The following is a 24,155-nucleotide window of genomic DNA, read 5'->3' as shown; positions in this document are numbered from 1 at the left end:
TGCTGGCCAGAATTTGAACACACCCTTGGACAAGGTTGCATAGCTGGTGTGAGTCATGTATCTATTAGATTAATACAACGGCAGCAACGAACGTGATAATGACGACGATGGTGGTGATGACAGCTTTCTTGTGGAATAGCACAAATCCGCGGGGTGGGGAATAGGCCACAAATGGGTGGTATTGCCATAACAAAGCAAAAAGGAAAATAAAACTAACCGATTGATGATGTAATGCGTAAAATAATAGGCAGCCTTGTGAAAAGAAGAAATAAAAAAAGTGAAATCTAATTAGAGAAATAAAAAAAATCAACATTCTTTCCGAAACCTAGGTATTTCTTTAAATGCTAAAATATTCTCTACTTCGGGGCTTCTTTATTGGGATGTAGCCACAGGAACATCGGCATGGCCATTTGCAATTATCTTTGTGACCCCGGGCGGCTATCATGTTAATTCTTGGAACCAATAATTCGATAGCCCGCCAAATCATTGTGCGTGTGTTCGAAATTAGTCTAATGCCACCAAACTTAATCAATATACATAATTTTTATTAATTTTGAATAACTCTCTTCTATATTTCTCTATTTCTGAATTTTCAAAAATTTCTGCCCTACTCTGACTTACTTCTTATTTTAGTTTCCTTTTCTCTCTTCCCCTTCCCGTTAACCGGCGACTTCTCGGCCAGTCACCGTAGTGGGTAAGCACCATGATATACGGAACAAGCGAGCAAGCAAAGGACAGCAATAAAAAAGATACCAGAAGACGAAGAGGAAGTGAGAGCCGCTGCCAACGGTGTGATTCCCGAAGAGAAACAGCATGTTCAAGCGCAGCCCAGCATACGAAGGTACGCGAACCGCGCGTCTATCCCTGATCCTATTACAGAATGTCACGATGAAACCACAGAACACAGTTCAGCGGTGCTAGTGTGTGTATTGGTTCGTCGTGTGCAGTCACAAGAACGTTATTCTGGGCTCTTAATGTTCAGTGGGCTATTGAAGCGGCTGCACAGGGCAGTGATGTCGACGAGATATTTTTCTTCTCGTATTTGCCCGATAAAAACAGTCCCCAGAGAGAAATCTGGGGACTTTTGTTTTTTTCAATATTTACTTTTGTACTGTGCAGGACGGGGCTGCCTTGCTCCCTTTAAACCGCCGCTTTAACTCAGGTTTCGTAAATTGTTTGCCTGTGAAGAAGACTTACATTGCATCCTAAAATGAAGGAAGGACCAGACCTAGAAAGTTTTATGAACTCTTGCTGAGGAGAAAGGAGCCTGCAGGGGTTGCCAAATATGGTGGTGATGAGTAATACCATTTTCTCCTTCAGTCACTGTGCTCATTGTCCATTGTCTGTCCATTGGTGGCAAAGAAAAAAAAAATGTCAGGGATATTTGGCCGAGGGCTTTCAATCAATTAACTTGTGCATGTCTTTTCAGTCGGGCGTTCAATTTTTCTCATAAATAAAGCGCAACATGATTGCCTGCTCGCAAATTCGAGATTTAAATAAGGTATTATTTTGCGATACCTTCTATAAACAAATACAAACGATAACTCTTTCTGTCGTTGAGATTTTGCAATCGAGTTTGCTGCGCCTTACCAGCGCATCATGATGTGTGACTGAATGGCTTATGGTACCGCACACAGCGTTCTGGCGAGCGACCTATTAATTATGCACCCTGCAGTGTGTAGCATCCGTAGTCTATGAATGACGTCAACAAGAGTTAATTTATTTGTCAGCTGTGTTTTTGGTGTGGTATTTGGGGGCAATGTTGAATTTAGCTCCAGTAATGAACCTTTCTGTTACCGTAGCTATACTGCGGTAGGCAGAAAGGCCTCAATACTCATGTGCTACTTTTTTTCGTAGGCATGGAGGACGTGAGCTCGTCTTCCATCTTGACTCAGGACACAGAGACGACGTCGTTGACGGAAACTACCAGTACAACAGGCACGATGCGATTTGCACAAATATTCTCTTGCGACTCGAAACATGCGCATGCGCATTTACATTTCTGTCGGTATACCGGCAACAATGCTGTTGAAGCTGACAAAAAAAAATTTTTGAACCAGGGACGGTGAGAATGAACGGTGAAGTCCAGAATTAACTGTTGTATCGGAATTTGGCATGGATCAATACTGGGAATCCTAAAAATAAAAAGAACTCTATTAGCATTTTTCCTGCACCAGGAGTAACGCGAGCCTTAAATGTGAATTTTTATCCTTTGCAGTAATGAGGTAAGTACACGCACTGACTGTAAACACATCACCTCAGTCGCAATAGCAGAGACCTCAGCTGCCTTAACTCCAAACATTAAATAGAGATGGTCCACTCCTAAAGAGTCCCAGCGGAACTAGTATATAAGTTGTATCGCGATGAAAACGGCGTGTGAAACTGCGGAGGCTAATTTTGGAAGCGATTGCTGCTGAATACGATTTGCTTAGAGTTCCTTGCTGCGTAAGTGTTTCCTGCTTTGAAGTAGTGCTGCTTGTTATTGGTGAGCTGCGTTTATTCTTAAGGTCCTTGTGCCTTGCCCTCGACCATTTGCAGTACGCTGCGAATAAGCCACGCACCGAACAAATACGAAGAAACTCGTGTAAATCGAACCCATTCTTAGCAGCATCACTGGGCATAAACTGTTCTTATTCCTGTCATGCGCGAACGTGGCTAGAATTAGGATTAATAGAGTTCGCTGAACGATTCTGGCAGCTAACCTTAGATCAGGGCGAAATCGATAAAGGTTTTTAGCAAAGCTCCTACCAGAGTCTTTCAATCCTCCAAGAGCAAAAAAAAAAAAAAAAGAACTAGTGATTAAAGATTGTGGTAGTATTCCTTACGCCCATTACAAAAAAAAAAAAATAAACGCTACCCAAGTCGTAGGCGCCGGTAGAAACGCTGGCCGCGACATTTTTATTGTTAATTGTAAAGCTAGCGTTCATGCAAGGCTGTTTACCCGACTAGTGGTGCCGTGTTTATTTTTGCAAACAGTCCGTACGTGAAGTTTGCTGACATTGTAGCATAAAAAAACAACGCAGACGTGGCTCGCGTGATGAAACCATGCACGAGCCCCAGCATGTGCCGCTCGCGCTTAGTCTTCATTTGAGCGATGGCTGATGTCGTCATTACTTGTACAGTTGTGCACTTCAGGAGGATGCGCACTTGCGAATGAGGAAAAATATTCAACTACAGCTTGCTCGAAATGCATCTGCGTTACGCATCTGTTCTCGTCCAGTAAAATTACAAGAACTGAATGTTAACAATGATGCCGCTGTACCGACACTTTACAGCGGCAATTAGGAAAACTGTGGTTACACGCGGCTGCAATAATAGTTCTGCATCCTCTCCGGTTGAAGATTGTGCCAAGAGATGGCGCCACCGACGATGCTTCTCACGAAAGCCCCTTCGGTGACCAACCAGTATGGTAAGGTCAATGTGTAAGGTCAGCATTTTTTTTCTTTTTCTCAAGTTTAGCCACGGAAGCCAGTCTACCGTAAAGTTCAACTGACTGTTCCCGAAAGGTGCTCAGAGTACGTACACACGATCAAGGAGGGCGTAATGGCATCTTTAATTCGACCCGCAGGTCGAACGCCAAATGCTACGCGCTTGGCATCGTCGTCCTGGTAGCGGTGCTGTCGAGCCTGCTGCTCTACCTGGCCTTCGGCGCTGAAAAAGGCGAGCCAGTCGCACTTACCGCGGCAACTGTTCTGAGTTTGTCGCTCGTCTTCAACAAGCGCGCTTCGGTGTCAACATTACGCAGCGAACGTGGGCTCAAAGAAGGGTCCCAGAGGAGCTGAATACGTATTTATTTACGGAGAGACGCAGAAAACCAAGCATCTATGCCCTCATAACCAGTTGCCTTACACTGAGGTTATACCGTCCCCTACCCGTGGACCTGCGCAGAAATTCCTCCTGTGCGAAACTGCCTTTGCCCTCGATAGTTATAAAACGAATCGAAATGGAAGAACAGAGGCTGAAGACGCAGCCGGTGGTGGTGCTCAACAAAAGTCCTCCACGGTTTCGGCCACCCCGTGAAATGGGAAGGCGCGAGCTGGCTACGAAAAATAGAATTACGTTTACTTGCAATAGTAAATTACACTTCTACAATATTATCGTGAGAAGAGGTTTGGTGAGTTAGGAAAGATGCGAGAACTAGAGACTGGTGGTCCACGCCACACTGTAGATCCTGCATTAGCTCGCCGGGACATCATAAATTTTGAAAACGTCTGCTGGCGCCTGCTTCGTTGTTTATCTGTAAAGATGGACCACAGTACATTTTACGAAGGCCTACGCAAATGTGGGCCATAATTTTCTGAAAGGCGTTAAACAGCTGAATGTCCGACACAATAAGCCAAAAGATGTTCAGCGTTGAGGACGCGAACCCGTATGCAGGCAGTTACGTTACGATAGGAGAGAGACCTATAGGAACGTGGCAATGAGGTGCTAATTTGAACTTTTCTGCAAACTGTGCGTTAGTACTTCAGGTATTTTACATTCAGTGTTAGTCACTTGTTCTTCTCCTTTCTTGAAGCAGCCTTTTGCTTGTACGTATCATTTTCCTAAGCGAGATGGTGCAGCTGGCATTGCTCACGGTTCCACCCTCGCTTTTAAGCACCCAAATTTAAAGATAGTAAGAAAATAGGGTCGCAATACGCACTGCAATGGCGCAGACATCATGCGGTGAGCAGGGCGCAGACCCTGCATGACGTCGACAAATAGTTTCCTGTGAACCGTGCAGTTTCCGCGTAAGCACTGGAAACAGTGCTCTCGCGAGAGGTCGCGCTTGTCTCGCCGGCAGCACAGTGCCAGCGCAATCGTTGAACGGAGCGCTTACGGTGGACTTAAATGCACTCGTTCTTTCCGCGCGAAGAGCCTATGAGACAAGCTGCTCGCGACATGCGCAGAATGTAGTTGTGTTTCGCTTAAGTTGGCTCAGTGATTATACGATTTACTGCGACGCCTACAAAGCGCGAGTTCTTCGAGCTCGCTGCGCTGAGCGCGCGTGAGCTGAATATTTCCATGAATCGTCTTGTGCGTGAATGACTAAGCTATTCCTGACCTGCGATTCATGCAGTGCTATTTTTCGTGATAAATCGAGAAGACGTAGACTGTTACTAACCATTCCTTTTTTTTTACGCCTTAACCAACGCACCTAGCCATGCTGATCTAGAATGTTACCTAATCTATATGTTTTGTCCATTTTGACTGCGGCGAACATTCGGTTAATCGATTAATTCGTTTTTGGAGCCCCTAGAATTCTCGAGCCAACACAATATATCCCACGCGGCAGTTATTTCTGGCGTCGACATGTAAGCCCGTTTGTGAACACCGCATTAGACTAACACATTTATTTTATGTATTCATTCAAGATGTCATTGATCCCTCAAAGGACCAAGACGCAAGTAGGACAAAGATCGTATACAACTCAATATTATTAAACCTGCGTTACTGAGAAAGTTATCGCGATCACAAGATGAGAGAGAGAGAGAGAGAATCAACTTTTGTGCTGAGCCCTTAGTGACGGTTGGTGCGCGCTGGCACCAGATGGGGTGGAACCTTCTTCTCAGGTCCCATATGCGTCCAGCAGTTCCTGGCCCCTAGCCGCCAGCGCGAGCTGGGTCGGTAGGTCGGGGCTGGACAACAAGGTCTCCCATCGCTCGGGGGGGTTGGGACTGAGGAGGGTGGGGGTAGGGATGGTGGGGGGTTCTTGAGCTTAGTGCACTCTGCAAGGATGTGTGCTAGAGTGCCTTTTGACCGTCTGCAAAAAGGGCATGAAGTGTCATGCTCTGTTGGGAACATCTTGTGCAAGAGCACGGGATGCGCTAGCGACCCCGCTTGCGTGCGTCGCACGATCGTTTGCTGCATTCGGTTGAGTTGCGGATGCGGACGGGGAAGCCTACATCTGCCGCTTCTGTACATTTGCGTGATTTCTTTGTAGCTTGTCACGGGGTGCGGTAGCTCTGGCTCGTCCTCGGCCCGGATTGAAAGTTCTCGGGCATAGTGGTCGGCGAGTGCGTTGCCTTCCACGTGCGAGTGAGCCGGGACCCACACGAGCTCAACGGCCCGTCCCGGTGATTTGCATTTGGTGAGGATCGCTAGTGCCGCGGGAGAGATGTTCCCCTTGCGGTAGCTTGCGTAAGCGGTCTGGGAGTCTGTGACCACGGTCCTCACTCCCGGTTGTGCGAGTGCGAGGGCCACGGCCACTTCTTCTGCTTCGGCTGTATTCGTCGTCCGTATCGACGCGCCTGTGACCAGTTTATCAACGGTGGTGACGACCGCCGTTGCTCTGGTTCCGTGCTTGGGAAGCGAGGCGTCCGCGTAGAGGACCTCGGGGTCCTCTTCCAGCTGTCGAGCCAGTGCCTTGGCCCGCGCAGAGCGTCTCTCGTTGTTCCTCCCCGGCTGCATGTTCCGGGGGAGGGGCTTGGTTTTAATAATGTCTCTCCACGTTGTGGGGAGCGGCTCCGTTGTCGGTAGCTGTTCAATTTGCCATCCTATCTTGCGTAGGATGGCCCGACCGTGCTCTGTCCGGCTCAGCCTTACTCTCTGCTGGGATAGGTGTGCTTCGACCAGCTCTTCCACCGTGTTGTGGGCACCCATTTCCAGCAGCTTCTGCGTTGACGAGTAGACTGGGATGCCCATGGCGAGTTTGACTGCTTTCCTTATCGTCGTGTTCAGCGTCTCGCGGTTCACCTTCGCAAGTTGGAGGTACGGGGCGGAGTACGTTACGCGTGACACGACGAATGCCTGCACCAGGCGCAGTGCGTCTTCTTCTTTGATTCCTCTGTTCCGGTTGGTGACTCTCCGGATCATGCTCAAGACTTGCTCGGATGTGGTCTTGATTTTGTTGACGGCTGCGTGCGCCCTGCCGTCGCTGCGCAACAGCAGGCCCAGTATCCGGATCTGCTGCGTTGGTTTGATCTCTGTGCCGTCGATGGTGATGATTATGTTCGGCGGCGGCTCTTTCTTTGGTCTTCAGGGCTGTACCATGAGCAGCTCCGATTTCTGTGGAGCGCAGCTCAGGCCGCAGGTCCTGGCATACTCGTGGACGGTCGTTGCCGCTCTCTGCAGGGCTTCCTCCGCCCAGGCATCGGATCCCGCGCGGTTCGTCCACACCGTTATATCGTCGGCATAGAACGCGTGGTCCACGATGAGCCTATAATGCTGGCGGACCAGCTGCTTTCGATGGCAACGTTGCGGAGGCGAGAGCAAACGACTGTTCACTGCTTTTTGATGAGAGATTCTAGATTGCCTGCTGCGTGCCGTGCAATAATATATGGCTCACATGTTCACAGGAGCATCGTTAACAGGGTGGCCACGTTTTTCTTTTTCTACCTTGTCCCAAAAGCGTTTGAGGGCCCCTTTATGCAGTCCATATTAAGCCACAATTCAGTTATACGTCTTTTATGTTTATTCCGCGTTATCCTAGATGGATTTCATTTATGCAAACATTCTTGTTAACAAGACCATGTTGCTCATGATACTGCAAAATCCCAGTGTGATGAGGTAGTGGATTGGGGTGATGACATCCGTGACATATATCTCACCGTATACAAAATCGCTGTGGGAGGATTCAGTTACCTTCGCGCAACTCAAAGACTGATACCTGTGTGCATCGGGTTCTACCTGACCTTCTTACAATCACAGCCTGGCTGACCAGCATGGTGTCGAATGAAATGGTGCCCAGACCTGCGATGGCGGAGAAGCCGGTACCAGTGGCGGCAGAACCCAAGGTTACTACACCTGCAAAGAACAGCCGCACTCAGCGTGAGCATTTCTTCTGTCTTTCGTATCTGTGACGCAACTAGGGTGTAATATACTGAGTGTAGAATAAATCGTAACGCGAGATAAGACTTCCATCTCACCGCTGGCCGAATGATGCCCAACTTTTGCACAAATGTGGCGTTTTGCCGTGGGTTCAGCCGACTATACCGCGTTTATTATTTATTCACAATACCTTTCAGGCTCCTCGAAGGGCATTGATTAAGGGGAGCAACACCATAAAAAGCAAAAAGAAGTTAAAGAATTAGACACCCACCATATACGAAATTAACGAATGTACGTATAGAAAGGCCGGAAACTAATTCATAATACAGCGAAACATCATTGTATCATATTAGGAGGACAGCGTGTTGAGGTTATTGCAAAATTTTTCGCGGTTCACTGTGGTTGCCGTATGGTCCGGGATATCGTTCCAGTGGGCAGTATACATGCAAGGAAATGCTGATAAGTTAAATGCTTGTGTTTGACCGTGTATGCGCATGAAAGTGAGCTGTTATAAAGGCGTAGTGATGTGCGCTCTGGTGGATAAAGCGGCAGATGGAGAACTTCATTGATTATACGTACCTGTGAAAAATACATCAGTGGAGTAATAGCCGCCAAAGTTTAGAATGACCGAAGTCAAATGTGTTGTTTTATTTGGATAATAGTGGAAAAATGGTCGTGCTTGCGCAAAATGAATCTGGTTGCTCTATTCTGAACGGCTTAGTTTCAACGTGCGAATAAGATCATTTTGATAAGGTGACTAAGTGGATTCCAGGTGCGGACGAACAAGGGTCTACCAGCATTACTTGCATGCTTCACTCGCAGCAAAGACGAAGGGAGTGTCGCCTGCGACGACGGCACTGCCAAAAATGTCTATTTCGTTGCAACAGAGCAGTCGCGCCATCTGTCACCACGGCTGTGAAATGCACATTGCGCTAACGGAAGGAAGTACTGACAGACAGACCGGGGGCGTACAAATGGACACAAGGGGATGAATTACGCCCTATAGCGTTGTCCGTGCTTTGCTCCCGTGCGTCACTAATACAGCGAATACCGGACCACCACAGCGTAAACGCTAGCGCGGTTACATACTGTTGTCATGCACAAAGATTACAGCGATAGTTACGAGAGGGAACTCTGGCGCTTGCGTCCACGGGAGTTGCGAGTGTAGCAGTTAAGACAGCGTGGTAATGACGGACAGTACATTGATTTGCCTAAACTTCATCCTTCTGACAACACACGGCTTTGTGTAATTGCAAATTGATCATCTTCAACAGCATATTACGTTATGAATAGAGCGATTCGGAATGATTACGCATTCCTGTAGAGCGTTATTGCGTTGCTGCATTTAGAAAAAAAAGACACGAGTTCTTGGAAATTTAGTAAGGCAAACCGTAATAAATAACGTGACTATACCGTTTGAAGACACAAATCAGCGTGAACATCAGACTATATTCCATGTGTTAACAATCGTTCCATGTGGTAACTGAACGAACACATTGCCTCTAGGCTTCCACCCACCGTGTTAGTCTAGCCAGTATGACGATGAGCTGTTGAGCTCGAAGTCACGGGTACGAACGCGGCCGCGGCGGCTGCATTCCCCGATGGGAGCTGAATGCGAAAAGCGCTCGCGTACCGCGTATGAGGTGCACGTTAAAGAACCCAGGTGGTCAAAATTAATCCGGATTCCCCTACACTACGGCGTGCCTTTTAATGAGATAGCGGTTTCGGCACGTGTTACACCAGCATTTATTTAGAAATTATCGAAACGGTAGCAGACTTGCGGTAACTCAGTTGAGTCACTGCCGCGTTCCCTCGCAGGCGGCGACACAATGCCCGTAGCGTGCGTGACAGGCGAGAACACAAAGGAGGCGGCGGTGCCACCTGACGGCGTCTGCGACTACCTCGTGTTCGCGCACGTTGCACTGGACGAGTCGAACAGCCACTTCGTCGACACCGGCCGCAACGGTAAAGCTGGATCGTAGGAGAAACTGCGAATCGGTCGGACGCTAACGCCCGTTGGTTGAAGCCACGTGCTTATGGATGCAAAGAACGCGCGCGTTGCGCAACTTTTGCTCTCCTCGGCTTCGTGTCGGTTAGGTTAATTAATTTTGTTCGTTTAATTAAAGTTGATTAGCAGTTACTCGAGTGTTCTATGTACTTCGATACACCTGCAGTTATTTGCGCGGGACTATCGCACGGGTTGGTGAGAGCATATCATCTAACAGTTATTACAGAGTTACTTGTAGTGAATGAACGCCGTTCAACACCAATGCAGACCGAAATATAAATATCATAAAAGGTAATTTAAACACCCCGCCTTCCCTCTACACCGCCTCCCCTGCCCCCCCCCCCCCCCCCCCACCCACACACACAACAACTGTGAATAAGTGAGAGCTTGATGTGGGCGAGGTGGGGTAACATATGTGTAGAAAAAAAAAGTGCAAAAGAGACGAGCACGAAAAGAAGACACGTACAATGGATTATGAATAATGGAAATTTTGATAAAAACGTAGCTTCGCTAAATGAAGTGCCGGACGTGTTTCTCATTCTCGGTTCCACTCGACCGCCTAAAACAGATGCGATCGCTCGCGCACGTGCAGACGAGGCGTTCCAGGCCTTCATGAAGGCCGCTGCGGGGAGCTCGGCCACCAGGTTCCTGCTGTCGGTGAACCAGCGCGACAGCGCCGACTTTGCCTTTCAGCTCCGGGACGAGGCCCGGGCGGCCAGGGTGCTGGGCCGCTACCGCGCCACGCGCATCCGCGGCTACGGGTTCGCGCACTACGACCTCCGCTACACGGACGCCGACCGGACGAAGCTCAACACGCTGCACAAACTGCTCGTGGTACGCGGCGAGCGATAAGCCGCGGAGGTGCTGCTTTTCCCGATACGAAAAGAAATGTGGCAGCGGCGCCCGAAGTGCGAAGCACTACTGGCCGCGATCGCGAGGTTTAGCGTTGCGCTGAAACTTCTCGGACGGTGTTCTCTCACTTAACGCGACTACGGCTAGCGCGGGTGAGCCAAATTTCCGGCACCTTTCAAAACTCTTAACGCATCGGGGAGGGCCTGTAACGACGTCGCACAGGCGCCACTACGCTGCCAGTAGAACGTCGCGCCAGCAAATTACTTAACTTTCTGGTTTTAGCACTGCTATCGTTTGGCATAATTAATATTTCATAGCTTGAAAATATTTAAGATAGAAAGCATGCGCTGCGAGCGTTCTGTTTCATGACACTTGTTTGCGGCTGCCATTCTGAATATTCCGAGTAATAATTTATAGTAAAAGAATGTAAAACCTGTTGTGGGCAAGTGTAGTGATTGAATAGTGTAGCAATGTGACTCGCATATATGGCACTGATTTGCATAAACCATACATATGCCTAAATACATGGTGTTTTTCCTTAGCTGCAGCAAACTTTTAAAACTAGAAAGATATAAATCACGGTAACGTCATGTTTACCATTCGACAGTGCGGATTGGCAGCCTCTAGATACAGAGCAATTACCGCAATTACGAGCGTAATTAGCAAAGTTACGGGGATTAACTTTCTAATTATCAACAATAGGTGGCTCCAGCAAATGAGTACTTTGGGGCCCGTCCACGACACTGCCTATCCCAACGATTAAATTTTGAATAGCGCATTTCATGTGGGAGCTACGCGAACAATTAGTTCCCCTTGGCAGGCTCCTTGAAACCGAAACTGGCTGGAAAAAGAGCGCCTGTGTCGTCCATGTCGCCCCCCCCCTCCCCCCCCCCCGGCCTTTCGTCACGTCTCCGAGGTGACCGCCGGTCCCGCCCGCGAGCTGCTTGCGTTATCTCCTTGCTGTCTGCGGCGTTGGCCTAGCGCTTCAATGCCGGCAGTCCGCCAAATTCGTCGTTCCGTTGGATGCCACGTGTCCACTTCCACCGACGAAATGCCGTTTCAGGGGCCCTACGGAATGACGAAGCAAATTTGGCGGCGCGCCGGCATTGAACAGCTAGGCCAACGCCGCAGACAGCAAGGAAATAACGGAAGCTGCTGGCGGGGCTGGACCTGTGATGACCCCGGAGACGTGAAGAAATGCGGCAAGGGGGGGGGGGGGGGCGACATCGACGACACAGACGCTCTTTTTCCAGCTGGTTTCGGTTTCGAGGAGCCTGCCAAGCGCAACTAATTGTTCGCGTAGCTTCCACATGAAATACGCTATTCAAAATTTAATCGTTGGGATCGGTAGTGTCGAGAACGGGCCCCAAAGTACTCATTTGCTGGAGCCACCTATAGTTGATAAGTAGAAAGTTAATCACCGTAACCTCGCTAATTGCGCACGTAATTGTGGAAATTGCTATGTATCTAGAGGCTGCCAATCCGCACACTCGAATGGTAAGCATAACGTTACCGTGATTTATATCTTTCGAATTTTAAAAATTTGGTGCAGCTAAAAAAAACACCCTGTGCATGCGGAGCCCTACGGCGACAATGACGGCGGAAACTCGCTCAGATTGTCCATAAAACTGCTATCGAAATAAAAGGAAACTCCGTTCGATATCATATTCATCACCGTTTTAATCACAGATACCAGTTTCCATCTTTATATCAGGTTGTGGAGAGTATATATGTAAAAAAATTCAATGTTAGGTAAAAAATATATGATTGACAACAGAAATCTGAGGCCATAGTGACAAAGGTTCTCGTTCGTAAAGGGCGCTTGCTATTGGCCGACCGCCTACCCTAACAATATGTCCGCTATCACGGTAGGCTGTCATCTGGCCTTACAAAAAATTTATTGAGTAAGAACTTTTTTGTGAATACGGTCCCCGGGTCCCCATTCATGAAAAGCTTTACTTAAACTGAAATTGCTCGTAACCCAGGTAGCACACAAAGTCATGAAAACGTCGTATTAAGGGATTCAACGTCTGAAACGGATTTTTGACCAAAATCGACGCATCAAAGACGTTCCAAACAAGATAGCTTAAGAACGAGGGGTGAATACGTTTTGATAACGTTGGAAGCCAGACAGCTTAAAAACGAGGGGTGAATACGTTTTGCAAACGACTCAAAACGCCACCGACACGCCACGGCACGTCAGCCTCTTTAGCGGCTTCTACAATATTCAACAACCCATCAGCGCGATCCAACCTTGCGCAAGGTGGCGATACCGTCGTCAAATCATGTGACCAAGGCGGCCACGTGATTCGTGATGCCGCGCAGCCGGGCGAGCCGGGCGTAGTCGCGTCGTCATGGCGTCGTCGCGTCACCGCACTCGCATTGCGCTGTGGTGTGTTTGCGGCTGTTCTGAACGTGCTGCCGCTGCCCTTTGCTATGTAAGTGTTGCAGTGTTTTGCTGTCAAGAAAACGATATTCTGTGATCGGTTTGGGTTGTGCGATATGTTTGTGTGGTTTTAATTTGGAAATCAGTAGTGTTTTCAATTGTTATGTGATCAAGGCGGCCACGTTATTCGTGAAGCCGGGCATAGTTACGTTATCGCACTCGCATGGCACTATGGTCTGTTTGCGACTGTTCTGAATGTGCTGCCGCTGCCCTTTGTCATGTAAGTGTTGCAGTGCTTTGCTGTCAAGAAAACGACGTTCTGTGATTATTTTGGGTTGTGCGATCTGTTTGTGTAGTTTAATTTGGAAATCAGTAGTGTTTTCAATTGGAGGGCGCGGAGTGGAGGGCACTAATCAGCTCTTCAAGTTCATTGTCATGTTATGTGAGGCGCCTTTTCACTGACGCTGTAATTAAGGCGTTAAGGGCAGTATAAGGACGAAAGTTAGAGGGACGAAATCGTGCCTGTGTGTCCCTAGCGTCGGGGTCGGCCGCTATGCGTGATCCTAACAAGAAAGCATTTTGCAGAATGCGAAGAAAGGCGGCAAAATTTCTGTCTGTGCGCACCTTGCCGATCTCCGCAATAGAGCCATCATCGTGGTATTTTAGTCTCCCGTTTAGCAAGAGTGTTGCAGACAAGGGAACTGGTTCAAACAGGCTTTTTTTTTAATGATTCACTACTAGTGCGGTATCCCAAAAGGTGAGGTCAAGTGCTCGCCCTATTTTCTTCCCTCGCGCTACAGCGCACTGACAGAATTTTGCGTGCACCATACCGTGCTTTTATCGTTTGCGCTTCAGGTTCTCGATTGTGTTTTCGCCCCCTTTACCCACGTGATGGGTATTTCATGGTCTTACCGGGTACCACATGTGTCCATATATTCTGTCCAATATATGAAACGGCCAAATTCGATTTTATTTGACGCCTCAAATGGTAGTAATGTATTGAGTCCCTTGTAGCTTTGTGCTTGTTATCAATTTTACTATTTGGCGAATGGATAAAGCATGTACGCTGCATAACTAGCTTGTGCATACTGCATACGTGAGTCGAGTATGCCCTTGGTATAAAATAACTTGTATGCTTTAGGTAGTACGATTGCTTGCAGTTTGGGACATGTGTCGGAATGTACGCTGTGCGCCCTTCGCGCTTTACGGCGGCCTGCCGAGTTCGTGCGGGTGCCATGTGTGCGCATGGAGTTCGCGAAGCGCTCTCGCAGTTTTTTTTAATATATATATACATGTGTTCTGTTCGCGCGGTTCGCACAACAGGGCATGTCGCAGTTCTTTTTCCTTGTGCAACACATTTTCCTAGCGTACGTCTGTGCATTATTTGATACCGGTTTCACACGGGGCTCTTTTAGCCGCTATCCAGTCCGTTACAAATCGAATTTCTCGGTCGTGATGGCTCCTCTGCGCAAGCTACGAGAGTGAGCCAGTCGCATCGATAATTTCGATCCGGATCGGGCTTGATCGCGATCGAGAGTGGTCGTGTGACACCGGTTTTACACATGGCTCCCACATAGGGAACACTTTAAGTTCAATGCTACTGAGTGAAGAGCAAGTGCATATATATGCCAGTGGTGGTATGTGGGCAAGTCTCTCTGGTGAAGCCAATACTTGTGCATTCGAAACATTTCGATTACCAGCGTAGTGCATCAATGTGTCTCTTCGACAAAATAGAGCACCAGTGCAGATATCTGAACATACCTGTCCAGGGCAGCAAGTGTGTCTAGATTGAAACCACTACCAGCATGTGCGGCAGTTCTATTTCCAGCAGCGGGACTGCACAATAATCAGTAGGGTGCTCTCAAGCTGTTTATCTATGAAGCTCTGCTTGGACTGTGTGCCAAATATTTTTGGACGTGAAAGTGGGGGTGAATTGGTAAACATCAGTGGAACTGTGCCTGGACTTTGTGGCAAATGTTTTTGGATGTGAAAGTGTGAGTGAACTGGCAAAGAATTTGCTCTGGGCTACACGTGTTAAACGTTTTTCTCATTCAGAGTGCTTTTTTTTACTTTAGGAGACTGGAGATGTGCGCAAAGTGTGACATGTCAGTGTGCTAATTAATGTATTTGCTGGTTTGCAAATTATTCGTTGCAACTTTATTTTTGCCAGAGAGGTACAACTTTGCCTCTTGTAAAGGGCTTTTTAGATAAAACACTTACTATTTATTATGACCATTGCTTCCTTTGTCACACAAATGCAGCTTCCAGTGCATTCCAGTTTATTTCCATGTTTATGTAAGTTACTAACATGAGGCTTGCATATTCATTTCTCACCTTCTGGAGTGGCAAGATGCAGCATTACTGTCTCATCGTTCGCTGTACTACAGTAGTGTTCACTTGTTACACTGAATCCCCCGTTTAAGTATTCTGTACTAATTTCACTTTATTGCTTTTTTGTTGTATGGTTATTTTTCTCGCCATTACCTTCTTTGATATATCCTAAAGGCAATATTTCCAATTTTGCATTGTTCCCATTTTTTTTATTTCTGTCACAGGATTGTTTTATGATGGTATGCGGTGGTATTTCTTTTTGTGCTCTTTTCAAGCTTCTAGATGATTGGTAACATTGCTTGGAGGCAGTTACCATCCGATTCATACTCTTGCATTTTTCAGTCTACTTCTTCCATTCGCTCCGATGTCACTTCTGCATAATTCTAGTCCATCTAATAGCACGCGCACTTTACTATGATAAATTAGACACTTTAGTACACTCCAGGTTTTTCTGTTCATTTTTGTATGTGTACTTGGAATTTTGTTTATGTGCTAGTGAATGTTCACTTTCGAGTTCATTACGAATCCTTTCTGCGACTTTTGTCATTGTTGATGTACTTTTATTTCTATTTGCATTTCTCACACAGTTTGTTCGAACCTTGCATAAGCATTACATTTTAATAAAGTGTTCTTGCTTTGTCACAATGTTCTCATTTCATGCGCTCTTGGCATGAAGGGCTTGGTCTGGCCACCTGCCAAGACGTGGCCATTTGTTCTTTGCAGGATGTCATTCCCATTGTGGTTGTAAGCATCGTAGCTTACTAAAGGCGGTATTAAGGATTTATTATTCCTAACAGGCTCATTTTCGTGCGACTTGGTAGACGATGCGCCGGCCATGCGGGGAACAGTGCTTGGCACTGCGCCATGGCTCTTACAGTCAACAACGACGCTTCTACTCATCTGGGGCGCGATTGAAGATCGTTGTTCGAAACGCCCGATCAGTTTCACCTCACGCGATCGGCCTAGGCCGTGCGGGTGCGGCTGACGACGTCTGCGCGGCATAGGGCAGTCGCGTGAGGCGAAAATAAACGCGTGTTTTGAACAACGATGTCTGATCGCGCCCGTCACCCGCGAAAATTAGCTTCAGATGATCGTAAACCTTTCAAGACCGCTTCTAGACCAGCTTTTTGATAACGTCCTAAAAACGTTTAGAAATTGGTTACGAATAGTTTTGGCAAAGGGATTACTTGTGTCTTTCCCAATCCCATTTCTAGACCAGCTTTTCGAATACGTCTTGCAGACCTGTTCTAGATCGTCTCAAGAAAGTAATTAAGCCGGACATTAGCAGAAATATCCGACGTTTTCCCGCCGAAGTTCTCTCATTCGTGTCTTCTTTAACCCGTTTTTATCGTCTTGGATAAACGCTACGAAAACGTTACGTATCTCTTTTGTGCTACCTGGGAAGGGAGGATGTAGGTCAATCCTAATGCGGGATATATTATTATCGAATGCAGCCGGCCAATGGTAGACAGCACTTACGAAGTCCTTGTGAATTCGGCCTCTGATTCGCCGACTTGGCACAACGAGGCACCACTGTCACCGGAGTGCACAGTCCATTTCAAATAAAGAATCATTCATTCATTCCGTGCCTTGTTCCGGCATTAAACGAAGTTCCCCGTTGAAACTGGCCGCCGATTGAAAACCAGCTGTGCTGTTCTGGTCATCATCGGATTTGATTATGTTTGCCCAGTTCAGCGGATTAGAATCATTATGACTCTCAGACCCTTCTCTTCAGCCATGAAGGCAAGGTTGCAGAATTCTACAATACGTAAAAATTCGACAGGGACCAGAATTTAGCAGTCTGATTTTTTATGCTGTGCGATTAGTTACTGCAGGGTCGTCAGTATAGTGTATGGGGCATTGAGAGGGGAAAGGGTGGCTGAGCAGCCTCACTTGCCGTTAATGAACTGTAACCTGCCCCAAGTATTTGCAGCCCTCTCCCCTCAACATGCTATACTTTACGTTGAACAACGTCGCAGAACGTCGCATTGGGTTAGTGTGTACAGATTGAAGATAATGCACTGTAGAGCAACAGTGGAGACACAATGCTTAGTCTGTGTGTTGCCTTCGTCTTTTGTTACGTCTTTCCTGCTTAACAACTATACTATATTTTTCTGATGAAGGCAGCGATGTACGGCTGTCAAAGCATTGGCATTAAGGGGGAAAAAATGTCGTGTACCAGACTGTAGCACGCAGTTACAATGTAAAACCGCACGAGTTTCTCAAAAAGTTTTGCCGTTGAAGAAAATTTTTTTCCTAGTCCGGGTATTAACCCGCGAACTAGCGCCTTCCCGTGTTGGTCGCTCTGCCGTTTCAGCTAAAATAGCGAGCAGCTTTCAGAGCGATGGTGATTTACTCGGCAACTCGAAGGGCAATTGCCCAGCGTTTTCCATGAAAAGCCCGTACGCGTTCCCTTGGCAGCTTCGAGTATATCTTGTGTGGGCGACAATTTTTTCTCTTTCATGAAACTTACTCCATGATGCGAATTTTCACATTACTCGTTTGCCAAGATATTGGCCACCGTTTCGTTATTTGTACAGAAGGAAGAGTTGTTCGTGAAACAAGCTCTACAAAAGAGATAATTCAGCGCAGACACGGCGTATTGATTTCACAAAGTGAAGGCCACAGAAAAAGAAAAAAGAAAAACACGAATCGGTGAACAGCGGACGAAAGAAAGGAAACCTTACCAAAACTGTTTGTTTTAGTGAAGACAATAGATCAGTGTGAATGATTTGTTGCATAATGATAGCCCGTTAACGTGACAAGGCGAGCAAGCATAAAATAACGACAGCAAATGCTTTTGTCTTCCTCTGTGTCTCGCGATCAGTTCGCGTCGGTTGTTTCCAGATAAATGACGCCTTTTCTCGCAAACTATCGTACACAGACTTTGCGGCGCCTGGAAGGCGGCGAGGAGCTCGCAGTCTTCATGGGTGTCCGTTTCGTCCTCGATCCACCTAAGCGCCAGAACCGCCTCAAGGAGCTGATCAAAGACGTGTCCAAGTATGTAGTGAATTGGACAGATCTTCTTCCCTGGAAAATGGCGAACGAAAAACAAGGGTGTGGGAATGTGCGAAGTTTCGAATTTCGTATTGAATTCGAGAATTCACTACTCGATGTTGTCTACTACTTATTTCTGTTCGCATACAAGGGATAACAGCCAGTACCCGAGCGTACACAGGCCGATAGACGCAAGTGGTATTTTCTTCGAATAACGGTTCAGAAGAGCCACGTGGTTGCTGCACAGAGGTACCTGTTACTGCAGCACTGAGTAGCTCACTCATGCAGAATCATTTTCGCTAATTCAGTAATAATGCCTCGCCGCAGCGCTATTTCCATTTAGGCACTCCTATGACGTTTGCATTCCTTCAAAACAACGTGCACTGCCACGCCGTTATATACACTTCGCTTATTCAACGAACACAGCAATCTGTGCGCATTGATGATGACATTCCATTCCCGTGTTTCATTACTGTGGTTCTGATGGAGTGCCAGATACGACAACTTTTTGATTGTTTCTTATTTATGAGCACTTCAGTAATCGGGCTTAAATCTTAAACGGCATTACACGTATCAAATCATGTTTGTAAACTTTTATTTTCACCCAGCGCAGGCCACGTAACCGTTATACATCTCTTTGTTGAAGAATGTAAAAAAAAGAAGAAAAATTGTATTCTATAGAATATTGGGAGGCTGTTTCTATTGAAATATTTGATCTCATTCCGAAATCTAGCTATTCTAAAAAAGAAAACCGCTTGCGCATGAGCCACCTGTTTCCTGAAATGTTAGCTGGTTGTCAGCACGAGCAAGAGACGAAAATAAAGAACAAGACAGGATGACCGCTTTCATTGTGCTTCATTTATTTTTGCTCACACCGCTAATCAGTTACAGTGAGTTTCCATGCAATTAGCCAGCACCAACACTTTACATGCCTGAAATGCGCGGATAAATTGTGTTAGGAAGCTTCTAAGCGGTCGCGCAACTATGTAATAACTAAAAGCGTACACTTTTATTACATATAGGGTGCGATCTTGTACGCATTACTAAATGGAACGGAGGCGGTCCGTTCTTTATGTCACGAAATAGGCGGTCTGTTCCGTTGCGTTCGTCCGATAGCAGACGACACGGAAAGATTGACAGCAGATATCACGTCACAATTGACGTCAGGGCGTTCGGCACGGTTCAATTCGAGCAATCGTGTGCGGCGCGGTGGAACGGACCGCCTCCGTTCGATTTTGGAACGCGTACAAGATCGCACTTATAATATCTGAACGACAGCAGTGAAACATGTATGCACGCACACAAATGCGTCTTTCAAGTACGTTCTAACAAAGCCGTAAAGCGCAGTCGCCAACAGAATTTGCATTGGTAGCAGTACTTATCTACCGCACTGCCGTACTTATCGGTTTCTTACTTAAGGACACTTATATACGGTAACACGTGCCTCGACGCGTGCGGTACGTTCTACATGCGAAACTTCGATGACAACTTCATCGCATCGTAACCAGTATAGGTGAAAGTTCATACATAAAAAAAACATTTCAGCAGAACCAAAATTCGGTACCATTCGTTATGATCACCGTCAATCGATTAAGCCAAAACGACGGTGCTGAGGCCGTATAACGTAAAAATATTCCAATATGTTTTTATTCCAATCTCCTGATGTCATATTTGCGTAACCGCCGATGCAAGCATCGGGTGCTCACCCGCACGGCTGTCTGAACAAATCATACAAATGCTCCCCTCGTTCATAGGAGGTCACTTTTGTTTGTTTGAAAAAACGAATAACATTGCCTGCACTGAGTGGCTTGTCTTATCTAATTGGTTCACAAGAGGCGAGGAGCATGCTCAAGCGGAGAGGGATTCGATGGGGCCGAGCCACTGCACTAAATATCGATAACTGGATGAAGAGGGTGGTGCTGGCGTCTGCGATTGGTCCGCTTTCTCTTAGTTAGCTTGCGGTGGTCCTTCGACAATCGCGGCGGTATGCAACGGAAGCTTAAGAAGGACGCTAAAACAGATCCTCAACAAACAAGAGTTCGCAGAACGTGGTCGTAAACATGCCGAAAGTTCTCGAAAACGTTACACGGCCACGCAAAAAGTTTTGTTGCACGCAAATAAACCCATGCTCTCCGGCAGCGGCGAGTAGCCAGTGCCGGAGCGATCGGCGGCCGCCATCTTTTATTCCTTTCGGAACGGAGCAGCCTGCGGCTTCTGAGAAGAACATTCAGTTTTGTTCAGCATAATAATGCATTTGTAACGCGCACGCATCACTTTGACGCGGTAAGGTTTTGCAGATTTGTGACGTCGCGTGAGAATCAGGTGAAGTGGGTGCAGCCCGACAACTTTTGACCAATAGCCGAGGGCTAATGGCAAAAAGGCGTCAAATCAGAAATAACTATTTTCGTTTTGTTCGGTCAAATTATGCATAGCCAGTGAGTACACGTCATCTCAGAAATGGAGCTATCGCGGTTTTCGTGACGTCGCGTGACAGACAGGTGAAGTGCGGGTGGTCCAAACAAGTTTTTCACCAATCGCGGTGGGCTGATTGCAGAACTGGAATAGAAAATCTTGGAATATTTTACGTTATAGCGGTCCTGGTTGCAACCTTGACTGCTTCATCGACGGCGCCGCCATTTTGCGGTCACAGCGCCGCCTATTGTCCGGCGCTGGTATGTGCGATCGCGCTGGATGGTGCACAGCGAAAGTGCCGTTGGCGACGAGTGGCAAGTTTTGGCGTTTTCCCGAGAGGTCTTGACAAGTTTTTGCCTTTGGGGAACTTAGCGAGTCATCACTAAGCTTTGAGCTTCGGTGTAGCTGCAATTTCGAACGGCGACGGGCTTAGAGCCGTTGCCACAGCTCTTCGCGCGATCAAAACAGGAGGGGAACCACTTGAGTCTGAACATTGTCGGTAGGTAACATACGTGCAGCGTGTTAGTTATTGTATTTCTAGCGCTGAACTTTATTAGGGTGTCACTCAGGTGACAACATTCAGAGGTGTAGCCATATGTGCCATGCGGTGTGTGTTCTAGCGAAGCGCCGCGGAAACATACATGCAAACATGCAATTTTAGGTGCACGCAAGCATGCACTTAAAATTGACAGTCATCGGAGTTGGGGACATAATATTACCTTCCGTTGCTTACAACTGTCTCTTGAACTCGTTGCAGAGCGAAAAAAATTAAGAATTGGGAATCCGCAGATTACAGGGTTATTATTTTAGGCAAACGTTAATAATAGCTGCAGGCAAGGAATTAGGTTCTCAGTGTTTAAAAGTCGAATGAATTCATGCGTACAAACTCGCTGGAGCGTGCCGTTGACCTTCACAGGCGGCGTCACGCCGGCTGGATAAATTAGCCACCACGTCCTTTAAACGGAAGCTACAAGCACAAAGGTGCGCAGTCGTTTCCTGTAGCGTGAGCCACTGCTCGCTTTCTATTTTGAGCTGGTGTTATACGTACATCTTGGGGGTGTTGTCCTTACTTTTTTCTTCATGTTATGATCAAGTTATTATGGCGTGCAGTTAGCCCGGGATACCGCGGACTAGTCTTCGCTTGCGTTGGAATAGAAGCAGAACCACATTCACTTAGCCTTACATGAACTGCTCGACAGCGGCGGACTGCTTTGGCCAAATGTTGACTAACCCCACTGACGAAATGCTAAGCGTACAAAATGATTTGTGGATCCGGTCTGCCAAAATCTGTTGCAATATAGCACAGGCCAAGTGCCAATCGTTGTCTGCGTGGGGACCAATTTCTCCGACGTTTCGTTTTAAGTTCGCACGTATATCCTTACAGGTCGCTCACATTCCTGGTGCTTATCACGCACGTGACCCCAAGCCACACGGCAGCGAAGGAACCGTGCATCGTGGACCCCATCGGCAGCTGGACCAGCTCCTCCTTCAACAACCAGAGCCACTTGTCCATGGTGCGAGCTGCGCACCCTTCACGCTTCGGAGACGTATACGTTGGAACGCGTTATCACACAGGGGTGTGATAACGCGTTCCAACGCTATTTCTCACAGGTTATCACAGAGGGGTGTGATAACCTGTGAGAAATAGCGTGACTCCAGACAAAAAGATCTGACTGAAACTGCCTCACGATGAACGTCCACGTTAGTGCGACTAGCACTGAAGCAATGTGTCGGCACAACGCGTGTTACCCCCGCCGAAAGGCGTCATGCGAGTATGCAGCGGGACTCCTCTCCAGCGTTTCGCTTTAGTAACGCTGCGGCATCTAGCGCCATCTAGCGCCACCGTGTGTTCGTGTGCGAATATATATTGAGTCGAGATTGTCGGAATATATGCGACACGAGTTCGACTCCGCACGGCACAGGAAAAATTTAAAGGACTTTTCTTGCCATTGAGGAGCCGCACTTATCTATAGCGGCACTTATCTAGTAACCCAAGTCGGAGACAAAGAAGTTCACTTAACAGCGGCACATAGTGTCATGCACATACTCAGTAATGCAAGTTGGCGTAAGCTGGTTATCTGACGACAGGCACATACCTAATGTCGCATGCCCAATGACCCAAGCTGGCCCGACGATCGGTTTCAAGCACGGTCGCCTTAGCTCAGCAAGGCGATACCTTAACTATTAGACCACGAACTTTGGCGGGAAAAAAAGGGCATGCCGAATTAATTTTGACTACCTGGGGTTCTTTAACGTGCACCTAATGCACGCTACGCAGGCGTTTTTGCATTTTTGTTCCCCGTCAAAATGCTGCCACAGCGGATGGGATTCGATCCCACGCCCTCGGGTCTAGAAACGTAACGGCAAAGCCACTATGCCACTGTGGTGGGTAATGGGCAAGTTTGAAAGTTTCCTAATGAGTCAGGGGCCTAAATGAGATTTTCCTGAAAACCTGCTGCACCAGAAGGGTCCGATGAAAAAAAAAGACATAGTTTGACATCCTGGCCCCCTTCTGAAGCACTGGCGCTGGAGTTTAGGCGCGAAATTTATAAAATGAACGTTCGTGCTTCATTTTCTTTCCACTCATCTTACCGAAAGATTAACTAAAATAGAGTTTTGAAAGAATAGATTACCAAGACAAAAATATTTGTTTCTCCTTTATGTCTATTTAACTCAGCAGGAACGAACCAAATCGAGTCGTTTAGCAGAGCGAGGTTTTGTTAGAGCAAGGACGGCCTATACCAGACATCTGGATAATGTCTTCATGCTTTGCACTAGCTCACCTTCTCCCTCTGCTCCCCACCTTCCAGGAGCACTTCACGCTCTCATTTGATGAAAAGTGAAAGAAATTGCACTTTTGCCCGACAGCGGCAAGAAAATTTAGTGTTGCGCTTGAACTTCTCAGGCAGTGTTCTAACTTTACGTAGGTGCGACTACACGTTAAAGTGACATACGAGGGTGCGCCAAACTTTGTAGCACAGTCGGAAGCTATAACCCCCCTTGTATTACCTCCGATTGTATCGCACAGACGCCCCCGGGCTGCCTGTGAAAAGCGGCGCCAGTGAAATTACACAACTTTCATATTTTTTCGTACTAATATTGTTTGGCCGGTTTTAATAGACTGAGAAGACTTAAGACAAAAGGCACGCGCTGCGAAGGAAATGTCTTATTACTTTTGTTTGCGCGTTGCGATTCCCAAAAGTTCTGAGAAATAACTCAGTCTAGAAGACACCTTGTTTGAAAAAAACAACTTCGGCAGTTGAATACTATAGCATCTGCCATTCACATAATAGATGAACGTATGGCATCGTACATCTAAACACATACGGAACATCACGGAGACGGTGATGGCAACGATGATGATTTGCCTAAAGTGTCCATATAATTGCTATCGGAATAAAAAGGGTTCAGCTTGAGCAA

General features: G+C 47.1%; 1 protein-coding gene across 2 annotated transcripts in view; it reads left to right on the top strand.

Annotated features, from left to right (window-relative positions):
• Window positions 1–577: 577 nt before the first annotated feature.
• The window catches only part of LOC142584945 (uncharacterized), a 59,238-nt gene continuing 35,660 nt past the window's right edge, over window positions 578–24,155 (top strand). The window contains exons 1-8 of one of the 2 annotated variants that reach the window (XM_075695309.1): window positions 578–841; window positions 1,858–1,938; window positions 3,569–3,660; window positions 7,630–7,749; window positions 9,568–9,714; window positions 10,350–10,591; window positions 18,211–18,326; window positions 22,120–22,249. In XM_075695309.1, coding sequence (XP_075551424.1) covers window positions 7,644–7,749; window positions 9,568–9,714; window positions 10,350–10,591; window positions 18,211–18,326; window positions 22,120–22,249 — 741 coding nt within the window. In that variant the 5' untranslated portion in view covers window positions 578–841; window positions 1,858–1,938; window positions 3,569–3,660; window positions 7,630–7,643. The remainder of the gene's footprint in view (window positions 842–1,857; window positions 1,939–3,568; window positions 3,661–7,629; window positions 7,750–9,567; window positions 9,715–10,349; window positions 10,592–18,210; window positions 18,327–22,119; window positions 22,250–24,155) is intronic. The other variant, XM_075695310.1, reaches the window with a different exon arrangement.

Source organism: Dermacentor variabilis, chromosome 6, assembly GCF_050947875.1.
Source record: "Dermacentor variabilis isolate Ectoservices chromosome 6, ASM5094787v1, whole genome shotgun sequence".
NCBI classification, from domain to species: Eukaryota; Metazoa; Arthropoda; class Arachnida; order Ixodida; family Ixodidae; genus Dermacentor; species Dermacentor variabilis.
The sequence above is the reverse complement of the archived record's forward strand: the minus strand, read 5'-3'. Positions and strand labels throughout refer to the sequence as shown.